This window comes from Setaria italica, chromosome II (genome assembly GCF_000263155.2).
Source record: "Setaria italica strain Yugu1 chromosome II, Setaria_italica_v2.0, whole genome shotgun sequence".
Taxonomy (NCBI): domain Eukaryota; kingdom Viridiplantae; phylum Streptophyta; class Magnoliopsida; order Poales; family Poaceae; genus Setaria; species Setaria italica.
Genome location: NC_028451.1, coordinates 21827572 through 21850709, shown reverse-complemented (window position 1 = coordinate 21850709; position 23138 = coordinate 21827572). Strand labels below are relative to the sequence as shown.

At 46.1% G+C, this 23138-nt stretch overlaps 1 protein-coding gene and 1 pseudogene across 1 annotated transcript in view; both read left to right on the top strand.

Moving 5' to 3' along the window:
• The first annotated feature begins 6225 nt into the window (after positions 1-6225).
• On the top strand, positions 6226-19079 carry LOC106804153 (annotated as a pseudogene).
• Positions 19080-20790: 1711 nt separating this feature from the next.
• LOC101776009 (CASP-like protein 5B3) overlaps positions 20791-23138 on the top strand; it is a 6278-nt gene continuing 3930 nt past the window's right edge. Inside the window, exon 1 of the mRNA XM_022824022.1 lies at positions 20791-21080. Within this exon, the coding sequence (XP_022679757.1) occupies positions 20989-21080 (92 nt within the window). The 5' untranslated portion in view covers positions 20791-20988. The remainder of the gene's footprint in view (positions 21081-23138) is intronic.

Genomic DNA, 23138 nt, shown 5'->3' with positions numbered 1-23138 from the left:
CTTTTCTTCTTGAATTTCTTTCTAATTTCTCATAGTCACTTTAATGCCTCAAATGGCAACTATTACAGCTTTCATGCAACCGGGGCTTGCCTTCGAGCAAAGAGGAAGGAAACTGCTCGACTTCTGGGGCGACTTCGGCTTCAGCGGGCAGGAGCTCGGCTACACCTTCTTCTTCTGGCGCCGGGTGTAGCTCGTAGAAGCCGTCGGCGAGGTGCAGCTCTACACGAATGCGATGCGAAAGTTATCATAGACGGTTATTTCAACAGCAACACTGGCTCCCCTGAGCCCAGAAACTCGCGACAAGGAGCAGGAGGGTGGGGAGGTTCAAGAGAGCTGGTGATGATCAAGAGGCAAGGGTAGGAAAGGAACTTATGATCTGATCCTTGAACTAGAGGATGTGATATACTAGGAATCTTCAGACGCAGCGCTGAAGGGTTCCTAAATTTTACACATACACCCTCGGGTTGAAGAAAAAGATCACAGCCGAGCCCTCGGGCGAGGCGGATAAGGGTCGGCGGAACAGATAGGGTCGGGCGAGACGGAACCGGGGTTGGGCGGATAGGAGGGGTCGGGCGAAGCGGACTGGGGTCGGCAACTCACCTTCTTCCTGAAAGGAAAGCTTGGGGTCGGGAAGAAGCAGACTTGGGCGGAGGGACTAAAGCTTGAACAACGGCTAAGACCGGGAATGCTACGGCGGCGGCGGTGCTTCTTGCAGATCACAAGGGAGATGTTATGCAGCACGGAGGAGCAAGCGGCTGGGTGACTTAGAGAAAACTGAGGGAGAATCTGAGAGCAGAGTTCCTCAGGAACTTGGTGTGTGGCGCTAGGAGCTTGAGCAGGGAGTGAGTGAATGGCTAAAAGCAACAATGGCGGAGGGAACTCCAGCGGCTGGTGCATTCCTTTTATAGCTGCTGGAACGAAGAAAGGAAGCGGCGCGGGAGAGAGAGAAGGGGAGCGGTGCGAAGGCCGGGGAGAAGCAATGGAGTGCTCTGCCGGGGCGGCGATTGAGCGAAGAGGGCAGTGGTGCAGAACTCCGGGGGTGACGCCAGCAGTCATTGGGCTCTGCCGTCAGGGCGGCGTAGGAGCGGGTAGACCGGTGGTTGAGATTTGGCGGAGGCGGGCGTCGTCGTGCGGAAGATTTGATAGAAGCGACCGGTTTAACGGCGCTAGAATCGAGGGCGCACAGGTGAGAAGACAGGCAGCCGCGGGCGCGCGGGCGAGCGCGGAGCAACAGATTGTCGGGCGGCTTCTGACAGGGCGGGGAAAGGAGCTGTCGCTGCCGTGGTCGGGGTTGGCGATGGGGGAATCGTCGTGTAGCGGAGACCAGGCGGTGCGACTGTGGTTGAAGTGACGGAAAAGACGGGCGACATCGGGCTCTGGGGCCGGGATCTGGCGGCGTGATGATGGGCGCGGGAGGCGAGGCTCTGCAGAAAGGTTGCAGAGGGCTTCCGCTGCCATTGGGGAAGGGGGCGCGAGAACCCACTTGGTCGCGAGCCAGAGACAAAACTGCGCGGCGGGCGTCGGAGAAGACGAGCCACGCGGCAGGGAGACTCTAAAGCGGGCATGCAACTCGAGTGCGCCTGTCGCGGAGGATCCGGGGAAAAGATCTCGCGGGTCCACTGGGCGGATAGAACGGACGTTTGAGGAAGATTTAGAAGGATCCGACGGCGGGTCGAGCTTGCCGGGGTCGGGAGAGGAGCGAAACGGAGAGGGGTCGGGTCTCCGGGGTCGGGATCGGGCTGAAGGCTGAGCACTCAGGCGCGGTAAAAACAAGGTAGATGACTATGATCAAGGGCTCCGATTAAGATTAACTCGGAAGATTAGGGGTCGGTCGTCACAGCCGGCTCCTGGACGACTACCGGGTACAGCAGGCGACGATGATCAGCAGCCTGACGTTGTTCGCAACGACGAGTCACGCCCGAGCGACGAAGAGGTAGACGAGCCGTGGTGAAGGAGTCGACGAAAAACTTGACGAAGCGGAGGAAGCGATCGAGCAGTCGCGTAGAGCGCTTCCCAAAAACCTTATTCGCCCTCTCCCGGTGCAGGATCGCTGAAGACGACGGTTCCGGAGACTTGCTCTCCCAATCGCCAGTGCACGCCAACAATCGGGATGGAGTAGACTACGGTGGCGGCGTAGCAGCGAGAGGAGGCAAAAACCTAACTAGCACAGACCACCTTAGGGATACCCTAACCTGGGGGCCTTCCCGTATAGTAGTCTATATTGCATCTTTTTCATGAGGGAGATGGTCCATATATATAGGGAGGAAAAGCCCCAACACCCTCATCTATTAGCAATATGGGACTAATAGATGCTGTACCCCCTCTTTACGCTAATGGGCCTTTGAGATTTATTTGAAATTCTGAAATTACTTATGGGCTAGGCCCATTATTTCAACACTATATGCATGCTAAATTTGGCTGAGGATGCAGTTTTGAAGCTTTTTATTTGTTTTTTCTGAGCGTCAGTTTTAGATCTTCTCAAGTGATGTTAACCGGTGAAATGATCAAAATTCTGGGCCTTCTTGCTTTTATGTTTTCGGATTAAACTATTGTGTTTTGGAAGCGTTTACATTTTATAGGTTTCTTTTTTCTTTTGCCCCAAACAGCTTTCATCCGTGAGATTAAGCTCCTTTCTCTTCCCTTTCAGTTAACTTACTTTTTTCCCCTTTCATTTCTTATGTTTGGCATTCGGCTGTTTCGGTGTTGCATCTCAGTATGGCTTGGCATTCTGGCAACTAAAGTGAACCGGAAACGCTGATGGAATTAACTGGATTGTTACGGCATTTTTGTACTTTCTTATGGAAACTTGTATTCTTAGATGTAGTCTTTGAATTGTGATTTTAGTTTCAACGGTTGGACAGGAGTACTGGACTGCTACACATTGCACAATCAGAGACCTGCGTCATGAAAAAATTGCGAGAAGATTACCATTGTCAACTATATATCTTGATAATGATAGAATTATAGTTCCACTAAGCAGAGTACATAGATATTTGTTGTTGGCTTTGATGCATTTATTACTGTTAAGTATTGCTTCAGCATGTGCTCAATATAGATACATCCTCGGCATCATACATATTCCTTCTGGGGATCACCTATTCTGATGTATCGTTCTTTTATTTTCCAGTTACTTGGTTTTTCAAATGACGCTGCAGCTTATGTGGAGTTTCATCCTTGTTTGTATTGATATCCATTCGTTGAAGACTAACTGGGACCTTCACAGCACTGCGAATTTATGGAAGTATGTTATTGGTGACTGGGTAAGTCGTTTATTTTTGGCTCGTCGAGTGTTTGGGTAGAATTATTTCCTCCCAAGTCCCAATACACATGTATTGGAGTGGAAAATGAACAAATTTTCCTGTTAATCCGTGTCCCATTGTAGTATGTTTTGCAACTTCCCCTATTTTACTTTAACGATGGAAAATGGATATTCAATCTTTGTAGTTTATTTATATGATCACTACTAAATGGATACTAAATGGGATACACGGAATCATGACATATCTAGAAAATTTGTTTCATGTATGGAGAGATTAATTGGTACCCATTCGATAGATCTGATGGTCAGGAAACATTCTTGCAGACAAAACTAAGAAAAAAAATACTTGTTTGGTTATTATGGTATCCGTTGCTGGCAGGTTGCAATACATAGTATTAGCAGCATACAAAATCATTATGAACTATTAGTACATTTAGGCTAACCAAATGCAAGATATAGTTCTGTGTCTGCAAAAGATATGCAGACTTAGAAAACAGTCATATTCGTTTTTTCATATTGGTATATATGTTACCACAGTAGTGTAGTGTAGAAACAATAGTAAAGATCATATATAAACCATCAATAAAATGAATTGCCATACTGTAACCAAGATGCTTACCTCGTTTCAAAAAAAAATATGCTTACCAAAATCCATTTTATTTCACACCAACCATACAAGCAGGGACATACTTACAAATTGAAACTCATTTTTTATTTTGTTTCACCACGGCATCAATCTCTTAGGGTGTGTTTGGTTTGTTGAATTAAATGGTTCATGGACAGAATGGTGTATTTTGGCTGGGATCATCCAGCACAGGATGGTACACCCACTTGTGTTTGGTTGCTTGTATATAAGACGTACAGCTTCATACATATTCTTATTTGGTTGTGCTTCCAAATAAATACAACCACAGAAATACATAGCTGAACTCGACGGTTTCAAATACATAGCTGAACTGAAGCATGTGTACAGGTTCCAATGTGTATAATCCATATAATCCAAAAAATCAAGTAATATGTCTATAATATATCCAAAAGTTCAAATACATAGCTGAACTGAACTATTTCAAATACATAGCTGAACATAATTTTTTTAGCTGCAAGCACTATGACAACCTTACAGCACAAACAAGTCTATGGAATAGATTAGAAAATAACATAATGACGCGGATAATTAAAATAATTTAATCCACTATGTTTTGGTTTTGATTAGCCGCCATCAACTAAAAACCTGGAATGTACCCCTTGATATATCAGCCAACCCATACCATTTTGTTTGACACCAACAACCTGTTGAACGCCCTTGCTACTGAAGGATGGTCACATAAGTAAGCATAGTAGTGGACAAGATCGGCTTCTTCTAATCCGGGGACAGCCATCAGGTTGTCATATAGGTCTTTTGGGAGCTCACTGTCTACAGAAGCAGCAGCAGTTTGCACAATAGCATCTGAGAGTTTTTCAAGGCCACTCAGCATCATATATCCCAAATCATCATCACCACTTATCCTTGCCCTCCTTGTTGGTGGTAATTGTGCTGTCATTGAAGAAAAGGAAAAAGATTGCAAGAAAGATAATCCCCAACTGTTTTAAGAAATTTTTATTTGTAAGCAGTCATGAGAAATCATAAGTCCAATAGGCATTAAAAGCTTCAACAAACCAGGAGTCCACAGCAAAAGGATAGCTCTAGAACTATAAAAGTTTCATGCAGAACCCCAGAGATAGGCAAACCTAAAGTAACTGCCGTTTTTTTAACAATCTTCTCTTCTCTGAACTTTGCTTATCAACTTCTCAGCACAAAGAAAGTATGTGTGGTAAACAAAAAGTCAAGTTCTAGCCAGCCTACTGTCAGAATAAGGCATCACATGGAGCATCACAAATATTCAGACGACCTTTATACAAGAATGCCAATTTCTAGTAATTAAAAAACATGGAGCATGTTGGCCTTAAACATGTCGCTTCCTGATGCATGGAGTTTAATCCAACTGACAGAAAAGAGAAAAGGCATCTAAACTGACAGATCGAGTTTAATCCAACCAACGGAAAAGAAGAAAGGCATCTAAACTGACAGATCCTAGGATTTTGGTCCCCGTATCTTGAATCAGAGAGTAGTCGGCCAAGAACAATCCCTCTACCTCTGCCGCCGCAAACCCTGGTCCAATCTTGGTGCTTGACCCATGCATACCCATCGATGGACAAGATTAGGGTTCGCGCAACACAAGGGAAGAAGGGGGAACCACGGGTCATACCTTGCTTGGTGGCTGCCGGCAAGAATCTGGTCGTGGCTGGCGAGGATCTGGTTGGGACCGGCAAGGATCTGGTCGGGGCCGGAGAAGAGCGGTCGTGGGCGGCAAGGAGGTGTGGGAGGAGCGGGCTGACGGGCGCTGGACGAGCGGTGGCGTCGGGGAGCCGGCGGCGGACCTGCGAGTGGCAGCGTCGGGGAGCCGGTGGCAGACCTGCGAGCGGCGGCATCGGGGAAGAAGAGCCGGCAGCGGAGTCGCGAGAGGCAGAGGAGCGGTGGGTCGCGAGCGGCGTCCCGCGAGTCGCGAGCCGGAGGAGCGCTCCGCGTCCTGGATGCCGTGGTCCGGTTATTTTGCCTGTGGCCTACCGTCTCCCGTGGCCCAACGGTGATGGGAAGAAGTGCAACGTCAAGGAGAGCCACGACTGCTCCATCTTCACACGATGGAGGGCACCACCCCTGGACCTCGCCGGCCATGGAGGGTGCCACCCCTGGACCTCACCCTTCCAGCCATGGAGGGCGTTGCGCCTGGACCTCACCCTCCCTGGCCGTACCCTCCCTGGCCGTGGAGCTCGGCCCACCGACCATGGAGGGCACCGCGTCTAGACCTCACCCCCACCGGCCATGGAGGCGCCACCCAAGGACCTCGCCCCCCCCCCCCCCCGGGCCATGGTGCGCGCCGCGCCCGGACCTCGCCAGCCCCGGGTGCGGGGAGCTCGCCCCGCCAGCCATGGGTACCGAGCGCGGCGCCCTGGGGAGCTCGCGTAGTGGCGGCGAGGAGCTCAACCCCGCCAGTGGCCATCGCCGCGGGAGAGCGTGCGCCGCCCCCTAGGACAGGCTCCCTCGCCAGCGGCCATGGGAAGCTGACCCCACTGCAGAGCTCAAGCTCGCCCAGGCGGCCCTGGGGAGCTGGCCCCTTGCGTCGAGCTCAAGCTCACCGGTGGCCACGCTGACCCCGCAGTCAAGTTCGGCCAACGCTTTCTTCGCTCGCTCACGTGAAGACGGAGGAAGGCGGCAAGCCACGGGCGGTAGAGCGCCACAGGCAGCGGTGGGACACTGGCGTCGGGCGAATCGCCAGGGGTTCACGGGCGTGGCAACGGTAGGACACGGGAGTCGCGATGGAAGGGCAGAAGGGTAGGGAGAAACGGACGCCTGGCTTCGGGGGGGATTCAGAAAACTGGCCGGCGGGTGGGGGCTTTAACTGCAAAATAATCCCACCTCTGACCCTATCCATTAGATTAGCATCTTGTGGCCTTGATTCATAGTTTCTAAAGTTGCACGGGGCAAATAGTTTTCATCCACTAATTCTAAACCATGCAGAAAAGGCACCTCCAAATAAGATCCGAAGGATAGTAAAGAAGCACCAAGCAGCACGGCGAGTTTTCACCGGGCAGGTGACCTCAACAAGGCAAAAAGCAAACACTTATTGACGGTCGTCGAGTCAAAAGCGCAGCGAAAGCACAGTAGCACACACACACATGGTCTCTCCCAGGCTCCATTCCAGTTCCTCGCTAGCCACTTCAACGTCTCGCAGCAGGCAGTACACTACCACTGCAGGCAAAGCGGGTTCACGCGTGGAGGAGGGATTTCTTCTCCCCCAGTACGTTTCCTGCAGAACTCTCGAGAGCCTCCTCCACGTTCTCCGGGCTACCAGTTGCTGCAGCCACCGTACCGCGTACGTAACTTCTTTCCCTCTCTCTCTCCGGCGTCGTGTGCAAGAACTCTCGTTAGCTTTTGGCTGTGCCTGGGGGAGAGATGAAGGACATAGTGGGGAGCCCGGGACGCGGGGCGGCTTGGCGCTACGGGTGTCGCAGTTCGTCTGTGCTGACGGCTCCCTGGCAGCCATGGGCTCTGCTTACGGCTTCTCCAACTACAGCGCCTTCTGGTAACTCCCCAAACCGCTTCTTGCGTCTAGGTGATAAATGTGAGTGTCTAGCGGTGGTTTCTTGCAATTTATTGGTCTTACAATGGTTCCTCGAGATCAAGGCAGAATGTGCTTCTGTTTCGTTTTCTAAGAGGTAGTTTAATATCTTCGGTAGGTAGGAGTGTGAGTTCACTGGTTTTGTATAGTCGTGGTTTCTTGTGATTTAGTCTAACAAAGTGGCAATGGTTCTCGAGATAAAGGCAGAATGTGCTTCTGTTTTTTTTCCTTTCTTTTCTTTTCCTAAGTGTGCTACTGGTTTTTGTGTAGGGATACGAGGTAGGCTACACTAGCGCAAATCAAAATTTCTACCGCGTAAAATCAGGAAGAGCTGTCGTATAAGGATCACGGGATTACCACTCGACGCACTACTGGTGCGGAAGATGTAGATTTGCGTCGATGCAGTGAAGACGATCAACGTAGTCGTACGTAGTCGATCACGTCAACGTCCAGCAGCTCCTCAGCAGCTCGTCCACGTGCAGCAAGATCACCCTCGTGCCGCGGCTCGTCGTCGGCTCGTCGTGGCTCCTCGGCGGCTCGTCCAAGTGCTACAGGTGCAACACCTCCAAGGTATCCACACGTGCAGGGAGGAAGCGTCACAAGCCGGACTGCTAGATCCGTGAGTTGCAACAGGCAAGGGCGTGGGAGGCGCGGCAGATGTGTTTCGCCAAAAGGTGTAAACCCTAGGGTGCCCCCACCCCTCTATTTATAGAGGTTACTAACGGGCCTCTGGGTCCGAGGCCCATTAGTACCTCTAAACCTAATCCAACTCGGATCACATCCGAATTGGGCTTCCAGCCCCTTAAGTGTGTGACCCTATGGATTCGGATACGTATAGACATGGCCCGAGTACTCCAACTCGGCCCAATAGTCGGTAGCGGCCTCTAGCAAGATGTGCCAACTCCTATACGCACACAAAGATCATATCAGACGAACCATCACAACATAATATACATGCTATTCCCTTTGCCTCACGATATTTGGTCTAGCTTGAAGCCGACCGCTTTTTCTCAATCCTGTGATTCGTAATCCCTTTGTAGGTTAACTCTTAACCGTACGTAGCATGGCCATGCATTTTCGGATCCGATCACTCGAGGGGTCCAGAGATATCACTCTCAATCAGAGAGGGGCAAATCCCATCTTGATTGACCATGTCTCATAGCATGCTTCTTGACAAACCTGAAAGATACCTTTATAACTACCCTGTTACGGCGTAGCGTTTGATAGCCCCTAAGTAGGTCAATCCACATCTTGAATACATGCGACAATCTCAGGTCTAAGGACAAAGCGTATATGTTGTTTAAAGAGAGAACCACTTCTCGTGTTGGGTCAGTCCTAGCACATGTCTCCACATGTGTCCACATTATTAGTTCAACATCTCCATGTCCATGACTTGTGAAACATAGTCATCAACTAATACATGTGCTAGTCTAATATTCATGTGTGTCCTCACATGGACTCTGACTAGGGACAACTTTAGAATAATCATACAAGTAAAGAGTTTCACATACAATTCACATAATTGCAAATCAATTCAAGTAGCCTTTAATGGATATTCAATGAACACAATATACAAATCATGGATACAAATGGAATATCATCATCTCTATGATTGCCTCTAGGGCATACCTCCAACATTTTGAGGTAGTGCGCTATATGTTGGATATATAAGCACTTTTAGTTTTAATTTAATCCAGAAATAAATCATGAATACGATGAAGAGATAGTAGATTAAACTAGACAAGTCTACGCAAGATCTAGACAAGTCTATCATTGCAAATAGAATCACACATTCTACCATACTATCCAGTGCTATCAGACTGCAACAGATCATAATAGCAAGTATGGAAGACATAATTTGAGATAAGAGATCGTACGTTTCTTTCTTTATGAAGACCGGCTCCTGGACGACTACCGGGTACAGCAGGCGACGACGAGTCACGCCCGAGCGACGAAGAGGTAGACGAGCCGTGGTGAAGGAGTCGACGAAGAACTTGACGAAGCGGAGGAAGCGATCTAGCAGTCGCGCAGAGCGCTTCCCAAAAACCTTATTCTCCCTCTCCCGGTGCAGGATCGCTGAAGACGACGGTTCCGGAGACCTGCTCTCCCAATCGCCGGTGCACGCCGACAATCGGGATGGAGTAGACTACGGTGGTGGCGCAGCAGCGAGAGGAGGCAAAAACCTAACTAGCACAAACCACCTTAGGGATACCCTAACCTGGGGGCCTTCCCGTATAGTAGTCTATATTGCATCTTTTTCATGAGGGAGATGGTCCATATATATAGGGAGGAAAAGCCCCAACACCCTCATCTATTAGCAATATGGGACTAGTAGATGGTGTACCCCCTCTTTACGCTATGGGCCTTTGAGATTTATTTGAAATTCTGAAATTACTTATGGGCTAGGCCCATTATTTCAACAATCCCCCACCAGATCTCAAATGCCCATCAGAGATTTTGCCTGTTTCTCACTGCTGTTTATACACTAGTATTTTAGCGAGGACTATTAAGTTGAACTCTCGCCTAGAGCTTCAAGCTACATTCATCCACAACTTGAACAATGGACTAAGCCTTGAATTGCAAGTTTTGTGCGAACAAGTTTCACTCAAAGTCGAGACTAGTACCTGGCTGCCTGTAGCCTACCCCGCGGATGGGGCATATAGGTCGTACCCCCTGGTCTCTTCATGAGCTTAATAGAGATCACCCAAGTCTCATAGACTGCGACCTTACAACAGTCGGGCTCATATAGGTATATTTTTCCAAGATGTTCTGTAGGGCAACATCTTTGCTAATTAAAGCCAACAAAATATATTAAGGCAGTAGCCAGCCTGCCATGCAGTGGTTTGAGAGTGTTGCATCATTTCTCGAGTGGATTAGTAGGATACTCTCATACTATTCCATGGCTTGTTCTTCCCAGATCCTACTTCATGGGATCTCCGATCACATAGGTTGGGTTACCACCATGGTATGGGTCTCATACCCACCTCCTTTGATGCATTGTCTATCACATTACGTGACAGCCCCTTAGTGAACTGATCTGCCAAGTTCTTATCAGTTGAAATGTAATCCACTGATATTACTCCAGAGTTTCTCATTTTCCTAACAGATTTCAGACGCCTCTTAACGTGTCTTGATAACTTTATATTGTCCTTAGAATTATTCACTTTGACTATCACCGTTTGATTGTCACAATTCATAAGTATTGCCGGCATAGGTTTCTCGACAATAGGCAAGTCCATCAAGAGTTCATGTAGCCAATCAGCCTCAACTGTGGCTGTATCTAATGCTGCAAGTTCTGCTTCCATGGTAGACCTCGTTAAGATAGTCTGTTTGGATGACCTCCATGAAACTGCACCACCACCAAGAGTGAAGACGTATCCACTTGTGGCATACAGTTCATCAGTATCAGATATCCAATTTGAATCACTATAGCCTTCCAGTACCGCAGGATACCCAGAGTAGTGAATTCCGTAATCCATAGTACCAACTAAATAGCGCATGACTCGCTCAAGCGCACGCCAATGATCATCTCCCGGATTAGAGGTAAACCGGCTCAGTTTGCAAACAGCATATGAGATGTCAGGCCTAGTAGCACTGGCTAAATACATAAGTGATCCAATAATCTGAGAGTATCTTAATTGGTCTCTACCAATTCTCCTGTTTTTCCGAAGTATCAAGCTCGGATCATAAGGTGTGGGAGAAGGCTTACTGTTCTTGAAGCCAAACCGGCTCAAGACCTTTTCCACATAATGAGATTGCGTGAGAGTAATCCCATTCTCGCCTTTGATCAACTTGATATTCAGAATTACATCAGCCTCTCCCAGATCTTTCATGTCGAAATTTTGGCACAGAAATGACTTGACCTCTTTAATCACGTCAAGATTTGTACCAAAGATCAGTATGTCATCAACATACAAGCACAATATAACTCCCTCACCCCCACCATGGCGGTAGTACACACATCTATTAGATTCATTGACAGAAAAGCCTGCTGATATGAGTGTAGTATCAAATTTCTCATGCCACTGCTTAGGTGCTTGTTTCAGGCCATACAAAGATTTCAGCAATTTACACACCTTGTTCTCTTGACCCTTTATTACAAACCCATCAGGCTGATTCATATAAATTTCCTCATCCAACTCTCCATTAAGGAAAGCTATCTTAACATCCATCTGATGGACGAGAAGACCATGTGAGGCAGCAAGGGAAAGTAATACTCGAATACTGGTCAATCTCGCAACAGGTGAGTAAGTGTCGAAGAAATCTTCGCCTTCTTTCTGGGTATAACCCTTAGCCACAAGTCGAGCCTTGTACTTATCAATAGTACCATCAGACCTAAGCTTCTTTTTGAACACCCACTTGCAACCCACAGGTTTACAACCATACGGTCGATCAACAACCTTCCAAGTTCCATTAGAAAGAATAGAGTCCATCTCACTATGTATAGCTTCTTTCCAATCATCTGCATCTGGAGATGCAAATGCCTCTGAAATAGTCTTAGGAGTATCGTCTACGAGATAGACAGTGAAATCATCACCAAAGGACTTTGCAGTTCTTTGTCTCTTGCTCCTCTTAGGAGCTTCACTATTAACCTCCTCATGAACTGGTTCAAGTGTTTGTTCAGCATGATCAGGAAGCACAATAGGTTCAGGAGTTGTCTCAGCAATCATATCAGAAGATAGTCTAGACATATTATGCAATTGTTTCATAGGAAATATATTCTCAAAGAAAGTAACATCACGAGACTCCATCAAGGTATTAACATGAACATCAGGCACCTCTGATTTAACCACTAAAAATCTATAGGCTATGTTATGATAAGCATATCCCAAAAAGACACAATCCACAGTTTTAGGTCCCAACTTACGTTTCTTGTTGATTGGCACACTAACTTTGGCCAAGCAACCCCAAGTGCGTAAGTATGAAAGTGATGGTTTTCTTTCAATCCATTCTTCATAGGGGGTTTTCTCCTTATTCTTCATGGGTACTTTATTCAGGATATGACATGAAGTCAATACAGCCTCCCCCCACCATGCCTTAGATAATCCACTGGTGTCTAACATGGCATTCACCAAGTCAGTCAAAGTGCGATTCTTTCTTTCGGCAACCCCGTTTGATTGGGGCGAATAGGGAGGCGTCCTCTCATGTACAATACCATGTTCTTCACAGAACAAGTCGAAATCATTAGAGAAATACTCACCACCACGATCAGACCTAATTCTCTTGATCTTTTTCTCAAGTTGATTCTCAACTTCAGCCTTATAGATTTTAAAGTAATTAAGAGCCTCATCTTTCATTTTCAATAAATATACATAGCAATATCTAGACGCATCATCTATCAAAGTCATGAAATATCTTTTTCCACCTTTGGTCAACACACCATTCATCTCGCATATATCAGAATGAATTAGTTCAAGTGGTGCCAAGTGTCTCTCCTCTGCCACCTTGTGAGGTTTTCGAGGTTGCTTAGATTGCACACAACTATGGCACTTAGAACCTTTGACAATGGAAAAATTTGGAATTAAACACAGGCTGGAAAGTCGAGACATAGAACCAAAATTCAGATGGCATAAATGTGAATGCCAAACACTAGCATCACTCTCAGTAATACCATCACAAATATAGTTCACAGATTTATTGCAATAATCTGAAAGGGAAAAGCGGAACAAGCCTCCGCACTCATAGCCTTTACCAATAAATTGTCCACTCTTAGACACGACAATTTTATTAGACTCAAGCACTACCTTAAAACCATCCCTACACAAAAGGGAGCCACTAACTAGATTCTTCCTAATAGAAGGAACATGCTGCACGTTCTTCAGTTGCACGATCTTTCCCGAAGTAAACTTCAGATCTACCGTACCAACACCATGAACAGAAGCATGTGACCCATTCCCCATTAGGACGGAGGAATCCCGAGCGACCTGGTAAGATGAAAACAAGGAGGCATCAGCACACACATGAACATTAGCACCAGTATGAAGCCACCAAGTATTAGTAGATTGAAACACTGAAAAAACAGAAGGTAAGTTACCATACCCACAATTTTCGTCTCCAGTGCTGGTAAACTTACCCACAATTTCCGTCTCCAACGCTGGTCACCATGCTCACAGACTTCTGCTGTGGAGGTTTTCTTCCTTTGCGGTTTGGGCACTTCTTTGCCCAATGGTCAGTAGAACCGGACACGAAGCATCCCTCGTTCTCCTTGTTCTTCTTCTTCTTGAAGGTAGTGGACTGCTTAGGCTTATTGTTCTTGCCCTTGCCCTTGCCACCATTGTCATTGTGATGTGATTGGTGCACCATATTGGCACTGGTGTGACCCTCAACAGCTTTAGATCGTCCATTTTTAGCCCGAGCTTTCTCCTCAACATCAAGAGATGCAATCAAGTCTGAAACAGAAATTTCTGTCCTTTTGTGTTTGAGAGAAGTGGCGAAATCCCTCCAGGATGGAGGTAACTTGGCAATAATGCCCCCAGCTACAAACTTGTCGGACACGACAATCTTTAGCCGATCGAGTTCCTTCACCATGCACTGTAATTCATGAGCCTGAGCGACTACAGATTTTTTGTCAACCATCTTGTAGTCATGATACTGCTCAATGATGTACAGTTCAGTGCCAGTATCTGAGCCACCGTAGTTGGCAGTCAGATCGTCCCACAACTCCTTTGCGACCGTGTGATGAAGGTACACATCCTGCAGATGTTCTGCAAGTGCACCAATCACAGCGCCCAAGAAGATTGTGTTGGCTTCTGAATATTCTTTCTCCTTTTCAGGAGAGAGAACCCCTTCCGGCTTGCCATTGGACACCCTGAACACCTTCATGGCAGTAAGCCACAGCGTGGCTTTCACCTGCCACCTCTTGAAGTGCACGCCAGCAAACGGTGCTTGCCTCAGTGCATCAAGAAATCCAGCCATAAAACTAAAGTGCCTATAATAAGGTTTTTGGATTGTTGGATATATAAGCTCTTTTAGTTTTAATTTAATCCAGAAATAAATCATGAATACGATGAAGAGATAGTAGATTAAACTAGACATGTCTACGCAAGATCTAGACAAGTCTATCATTGCAAATAGAATCACACATTCTACCATACTATCCAGTGCTATCAGACTGCAACAGATCATAATAGCAAGTATGGAAGACATAATTTGAGATAAGAGATCGTACGTTTCTTTCTTTATGAAGACCGGCTCCTGGACGACTACCGGGTACAGCAGGCGACGACGATCAGCAGCCTGACGTTGTTCGCAACGATGAGTCACGCCCGAGTGACGAAGAGGTAGACGAGCCGTGGTGAAGGAGTCGACGAAAAACTTGACGAAGCGGAGGAAGCGATCGAGCAGTCGCGCAGAGCGCTTCCCAAAAACCTTATTCGCCCTCTCCCGGTGCAGGATCGCTGAAGACGACGGTTCCGGAGACCTGCTCTCCCAATCGCCAGTGCACGCCGACAATCGGGATGGAGTAGACTACGGTGGCGGCGTAGCAGCGAGAGGAGGCAAAAACCTAACTAGCACAGACCACCTTAGGGATACCCTAACCTGGGGGTCTTCCCGTATAGTAGTCTATATTGCATCTTTTTCATGAGGGAGATGGTCCATATATATAGGGAGGAAAAGCTCCAACACCCTCATCTATTAGCAATATGGGACTAATAGATGGTGTACCCCCTCTTTACGCTAATGGGCCTTTGAGATTTATTTGAAATTCTGAAATTACTTATGGGCTAGGCCCATTATTCCAACACTATATGCATGCTAAATTTGGCTGAGGATGCAGTTTTGAAGCTTTTTATTTGTTTTTTCTGAGCGTCAGTTTTAGATCTTCTCAAGTGATGTTAACCGGTGAAATGATCAAAATTCTGGGCCTTCTTGCTTTTATGTTTTCGGATTAAACTATTGTGTTTTGGAAGCGTTTACATTTTATAGGTTTCTTTTTTCTTTTGCCCCAAACAGCTTTCATCCGTGAGATTAAGCTCCTTTCTCTTCCCTTTCAGTTAACTTACTTTTTTCCCCTTTCATTTCTTATGTTTGGCATTCGGCTGTTTCGGTGTTGCATCTCAGTATGGCTTGGCATTCTGGCAACTAAAGTGAACCGGAAATGCTGATGGAATTAACTGGATTGTTACGGCATTTTTGTACTTTCTTATGGAAACTTGTGTTCTTAGATGTAGTCTTTGAATTGTGATTTTAGTTTCAACGGTTGGACAGGAGTACTGGACTGCTACACATTGCACAATCAGAGACCTGCGTCATGAAAAAATTGCGAGAAGATTACCATTGTCAACTATATATCTTGATAATGATAGAATTATAGTTCCACTAAGCAGAGTACATAGATATTTGTTGTTGGCTTTGATGCATTTATTACTGTTAAGTATTGCTTCAGCATGTGCTCAATATAGATACATCCTCGGCATCATACATATTCCTTCTGGGGATCACCTATTCTGATGTATCGTTCTTTTATTTTCCAGTTACTTGGTTTTTCAAATGACGCTGCAGCTTATGTGGAGTTTCATCCTTGTTTGTATTGATATCCATTCGTTGAAGACTAACTGGGACCTTCACAGCACTACGAATTTATGGAAGTATGTTATTGGTGACTGGGTAAGTCGTTTATTTTTGGCTCGTCGAGTGTTTGGGTAGAATTATTTCCTCCCAAGTCCCAATACACATGTATTGGAGTGGAAAATGAACAAATTTTCCTGTTAATCCGTGTCCCATTTTAGTATGTTTTGCAACTTCCCCTGTTTTACTTTTACGATGGAAAATGGATATTCAATCTTTGTAGTTTATTTATATGATCACTACTAAATGGATACTAAATGGGATACACGGAATCATGACATATCTAGAAAATTTGTTTCATGTATGGAGAGATTAATTGGTACCCATTCGATAGATCCGATGGTCAGGAAACATTCTTGCAGACAAAACTAAGAAAAAAAATACTTGTTTGGTTATTATGGTATCCGTTGCTGGCAGGTTGCAATACATAGTATTAGCAGCATACAAAATCATTATGAACTATTAGTACATTTAGGCTAACCAAATGCAAGATATAGTTCTGTGTCTGCAAAAGATATGCAGACTTAGAAAACAGTCATATTTGTTTTTTCATATTGGTATATATGTTACCACGGTAGTGTAGTGTAGAAACAATAGTAAAGATCATATATAAACCATCAATAAAATGAATTGCCATACTATAACCAAGATGCTTACCTCGTTTCAAAAAAAAATATGCTTACCAAAATCCATTTTATTTCACACCAACCATACAAGCAGGGACATACTTACAAATTGAAACTCATTTTTTATTTTGTTTCACCACGGCATCAGTCTCTTAGGGTGTGTTTGGTTTGTTGAATTAAATGGTTCATGGACATAATGGTGTATTTTGGATGGGATCATCCAGCACAGGATGGTACACCCACTTGTGTTTGGTTGCTTGTATATAAGACGTACATCTTCATACATATTCTTATTTGGTTGTGCTTCCAAATAAATACAACCACAGAAATACATAGCTGAACTCGACGGTTTCAAATACGTAGCTGAACTGAAGCATGTGTACAGGTTCCAATGTGTATAATCCATATAATCCAAAAAATCAAGTAATATGTCTATAATATATCCAAAAGTTCAAATACATAGCTGAACTGAACTGTTTCAAATACATAGCTGAACATAATTTTTTTAGGTGCAAGCACTATGACAACCTTACAGCACAAACAAGTCTATGGAATAGATTAGAAAATAACATAATGACGCGGATTAACCATATAATTAAAATAATTTAATCCACTATGTTTTGGTTTTGATTAGCCGCCATCAACTAAAAACCTGGAATGTACCCCTTGATATATCGGCCATCCCATACCATTTTGTTTGACACCGACAACCTGTTGAACGCCCTTGCTACTGAAGGATGGTCACATAAGTAAGCATAGTAGTGGACCAGATAGGCTTCTTCGAATCCGGGGACAGCCATCAGGTTGTCATATAGGTCTTTTGGGAGCTCACTGTCTACAGAAGCAGCAGCAGTTTGCACAATAGCATCTGAGAGTTTTTCAAGGCCACTCAGCATCATATATCCCAAATCATCATCACCACTTATCCTTGCCCTCCTTGTTGGTGGTAATTGTGCTGTCATTGAAGAAAAGGAAAAAGATTGCAAGAAAGATAATCCCCAACTGTTTTAAGAAATTTTTATTTGTAAGCAGTCATGAGAAATCATAAGTCCAATAGGCATTAAAAGCTTCAACAAACCAGGAGTCCACAGCAAAAGGATAGCTCTAGAACTATAAAAGTTTCATGCAGAACCCCAGAGATAGGCAAACCTAAAGTAACTGCCGTTTTTTTAACAATCTTCTCTTCTCTGAACTTTGCTTATCAACTTCTCAGCACAAAGAAAGTATGTGTGGTAAACAAAAAGTCAAGTTCTAGCCAGCCTACTGTCAGAATAAGGCATCACATGGAGCATCACAAATATTCAGACGACCTTTATACAAGAATGCCAATTTCTAGTAATTAAAAAACATGGAGCATGTTGGCCTTAAACATGTCGCTTCCTGATGCATGGAGTTTAATCCAACTGACAGAAAAGAGAAAAGGCATCTAAACTGACAGATCGAGTTTAATCCAACCAACGGAAAAGAAGAAAGGCATCTAAACTGACAGATCCTAGGATTTTGGTCCCCGTATCTTGAATCAGAGAGTAGTCGGCCAAGAACAATCCCTCTACCTCTGCCGCCGCAAACCCTGGTCCAATCTTGGTGCTTGACCCATGCATACCCATCGATGGACAAGATTAGGGTTCGCGCAACACAAGGGAAGAAGGGGGAACCACGGGTCATACCTTGCTTGGTGGCTGCCGGCAAGAATCTGGTCGTGGCTGGCGAGGATCTGGTTGGGACCGGCGAGGATCTGGTCGGGGCCGGAGAAGAGCGGTCGTGGGCGGCAAGGAGGTGTGGGAGGAGCGGGCTGACGGGCGCTGGACGAGCGGTGGCGTCGGGGAGCCGGCGGCGGACCTGCGAGTGGCGGCGTCGGGGAGCCGGTGGCGGACCTGCGAGCGGCGGCATCGGGGAAGAAGAGCCGGCAGCGGAGTCGCGAGAGGCAGAGGAGCGGCGGGTCGCGAGCGGCGTCCCGCGAGTCGCGAGCCGGAGGAGCGCTCCGCGTCCTGGATGCCGTGGTCCGGTTATTTTGAGCGCACGGGATGGTTCAGGATATTTGTGGAATATTCCTTGAGCTGGTGCAACTCTATCTAGGATGGTGTGGTGCGATTCAATCAACCAAACGCTGGGATAAGGTTCCATCCTGGACGAGTTCGTACACGTACGCTGCCATACACCCAACCAAACGCAGTCTTAACGAATTCTGCCATGCCATATTGCTCGACACCCTTCCTTCCCCAAACTATCAGACAATTAGTAACCGAAACCTTCAGTGAATCATATGAAGTGGGTTTGTTTGTTCCAGATCTTGTCGATCGGCTCAATAGCAGCAGCTTCTTCCTCTACCGGTGTGGCCATTCTTATTGAGACAGACGTCGAGTTCTGCAAGGTGTACCCGTATCTCTCGTGCAGCCGGTACAAGGTTTCGGTGATCCTAGCATCCATGGCATGGTATTCATAGCTGCATCCGCTTGTTCCACATTCTAGCTGTTTGTTTTACTTTCTGAGCGACTTCACGTGCTCTGTCACCGTCCTGTTTGCAACTCTGCTCGAGACATTTAATTTCAATTAGAGTGGAGATGCAGCCGTTGCCCTGCGTAGATTTTTCATTGTACTCTACGTGAGAGATGTTGTCTACTCCCTCCGTTCCGAATTGTAGGTCGTTTTGGGTTTGTAGGTTCATAGATATCGCTATGCACCTAGATATATACTATATTTAGATTCGTAGCAAAATCTATAAACATAAAAATATCAAAACAACCTACATTTTGGAATGAAGGGAGTATAATTTAACATTTCCACATTCTGCGTGAAAGAAATCAGAATCATCCACTTAATTAAAAGCGCTAGACAGAATGCGTGAACGTTCTCTTCACATGGTGGCTAGCTCGCGCTCCAGAGGAAGGAGCCAGGCCAGCCGCCCACACGTCCCCGACCCAGGAATGGAAGTATCTGTGATCGATGCATGGCAAAGAAAAAGTTGGAGATGCCTGATTACTTGGACGCACGTAGGACTGGAAAGCAAATAGATGGAGCTGGTGGCTTCGTTCCTTTGACGCGCGCGTCGACCGAACTCCAAATTAAGGGGGCGTTTGGTTCCTTTGCTTATTTTTAAGTAAGTGTCACATCAATATTTAGATACTAATTAGAAGAACGTAGGCTATTTACAAAATCCATTACATAAGTGGAGGCTAAACAGCGAGACGAACCTATTAAGCCTAATTAATCCATCATTAGCAAATGTTTACTGTAGCAACACATTATCAAATCATGGACTAATTAGGCTTAATAGATTCGTCTCGCCGTTTAGCCTCCACTTATATAATTGATTTTGTAAATAGTCTACGTTTAATACTCCTAATTAGTATCTAAACATTCGATGTGACGGGTGCTTAAAAATAAGCAAACTAACCAAACCAGACCTAAAGCATGTTACTGTACTTTCCCGTTGAGTTGACACAAAGCGTCATCTTCACGGTTACAAAAGATGGAGTTGAGAGTAGCTTTCCTCACCTTGATGATTTAGGATTTTTTGTGGCATGGTCTTTTTACACTACACATATCAACACAATTACATTTGTTTTGAGAAATATATATATTATATTTGAGAAATGTTAAGGTGGTTGTAAAAAATAAGAGCCCGTCCAGTGACTGAAATTGTATGGTAAAAAAGTAGCAAGCACCTCGAGGTAGCTACAGAAAAGTACTAAATATGTGGGACAAAAAAAAACAGCGGGACCGGTTGCGAATTTAATTATTTGTTTCTAATAAAAAAGGGTATACTAGTAATTGCTTCTTCACAGCGAGAATACAGAAAGTACAAACAGCACTCTCCGTCTTCGTCTCTCTCCATCTCGAAAGTTATCGATACGCAAGTATGGCTGGCTCGACCCGGGTAGAGATGATGACCCTCTTCCAGTCCCTTCTTCGCTCAACGAATCAGTTCTCCAACTACAACATCCGGGAGTACACGCGCCGCGGACGACTTCCGCATGGACCGCGCCCTCGCCGATGCGCTGGCCTCGCCGGCGGCGTTCGCGGCAGAGGGGAAGAAGCAGCTCGAGGTCTCGAAGCAGCGGACGGTGGCGCTCTACGCCCCCCAAGGCCAAGAGCATGATCGCTGTCAAATCAAAATCCACCGTCGCCACTCCGCCCACGGTGAATCGAGGTCCGCCGGCGCCCGGCACACACCAAATAGATCTCCATCGACAGTGGATCGAGCTCCGACCCCGCCGAATCGAGGTCGATCTGCCGGCACAGGATTGAGCTCCGACCCGCCGAATCAAGGTCCGCCGGCGCTGGATCGAGCCATCGAGGATTGAGGTCGACGCGAGCGGCAGCAAAGACGAGCGGCTACGGGCTACACCGCCAAAGCTCTGCCGCAACGAACTCCTTCATGAGGTTGGTGACCGCCGAGTGCCCATGTGATCCTCCGCGACGCCTGCCACGACCGCGCGCCTCGGTCATGGCACACCTTCGTGACTATAGGTAACTGCAATTACCTACTTGCTCTGTCCAAATGGTAGTTTATTTTGGTTTTCCAGGAATAATGTACATGTGGATGCATAGCAAAATCTACGAACCTATAAAATTAAAATGACCTACCTTTAAAATGGATTTAGGAAGTGTATAAGATAAGTGGACGAATGGTACTACTTGCGACATCGTTTTTATAGATCAATAATAGCGACACGGGGGCATGTTGCATGCATGCCATTGAAAATATATAAATCGAAAGGATGTTTCTTGCACGTGAAAAGCATAGATATTATTGTGACTTGGCATGAGATATACTTCGTTGAGCTATTAGTTGGGTTTGAGCTATTGCAAACTGAACGTAGCTCAGCTGGTAAGATTAACATGTCCATCCAGATTCGAGTCCTCGACTCACCACGGGTGCTCGCATTTTCCTGGATTTATTCCAGGATTTTACAGTGTTAATCTTCAGTGATAGGTGACATGTCCGTTGACAACGAGGCACTGGTGATGACTTCATCAATCTTAAGGATTTATCGACTCAGTCTTTTAAAGATGTCCATATGGGTAGAGTTGCATGGGTGTGTTTATATATATGGGCGAGTGTGCGTGCATGTTGTGAGCGTCTGCATCTGTACTATCAGGAAAGCCATTGCATTAACATTTTGCTATGGATTTTTGCTATTCAAGAAAACTTTTAACTGTTTGAATAATCAGCGGTTTGATTAATGGAAACCAGTAGCTTGTCAGACAGGCCGGAGTGAATTACCTTATATTATAAAAAGGCCAGAGGGAAATACGACATGGAAAAAGTAAAGCAGTGCACTTATTTGGAAACTTTTCAATATTGGATGAGAAACTAGTTATATACTTGCATCGGTGTCATTTTCAGCTGACAACTTGTGCACTTTCGGGATGATTTTACCTTTTCCATGCTGTGGATCAACTGCCATTATCACAAATGTGCGAACAACTAGATGTAGGCAGTTTAATTAGATATTTGAAATATTCTCCGAATATATAAATGAGTCATATTCTTCAACTTAAGTTCATCAGGCACAATGGATGTTTTCAAGATTATATCCTCAACAAACCTATCTATTACTAAATTACAACTAAAGGGGGATTCCTTATCGTATACTCTACTCCCTATGTTAAAAATTACTCCATCCATTCAGGTGCATAGTTAGAATTGTATTCTTTCTAAAACAAAGGGATATGGTTCACTTTACTTTCTTCCAAAGTCAAACGTCTCTAACTTTAACCATATTTTACAAAATATATATTAGGCCCTGTTTGGGAAGGGCGTGTTAAAATTTAACAGGGTGTTAAACTTTAACACCCTCAAATAAAGGTGTTAAACTTTAGTATCTTGAGGTGTTTGGATGATCTGTTAAAATTTAACACCTTAGGTTGTAATTGACAACTTTACCCCTCATTACTCCTCTCAATGGCAGCCAAATACCCCTTCTTCCTTCTTCTCCTTCCTCCTCCTTCCTTCTTCCTCCTTTCCTGTGCCTGGCGCCTCCGGCCCCACCCCTGCTCGGTCCACGCCGTGCCCGGCGCCAGCGTCGGCGTCGGTGCTGCCGGCCGCCCCGTCGGCCCTTCCCCTGCGCCTGCCGCCTCCGGCCCCGCCCCGCCGCCGGCGTCCCCTACCGCGGCGCTAGCGGCCGCGCCCGCCCGAGCCCCCAACGCCACCACCGCGCCCGCCCGAGCCCCCACCGCCACCACCTGCGCCGCCCGCCGGTCCCCACACCACCGGATCATCATGGCTATATAACCCGCCCCCCCCACACCTCTCAAATGGTTTGAGGTACCCATTACCTTCAACGGAAAGGATTAATGGACTAACTTCTCGCAACCAGGACGTTTCCCTTTGTGGCTGGACCCAGTTGTCCTAGGCTCAAGAGTAACCAAAGGACTCATCAACGGCGGCAGTGGAGTCAACTTTATTTTCATCAAAACTCTAGAAAAGATGGGACTCGACGTGGCTGAAATGGTTACCCCAATGGATTCTCCCTTCTATAGGATGGTCCCAGGCAACGTAGCTATCCCACTAGGACGAGTCAT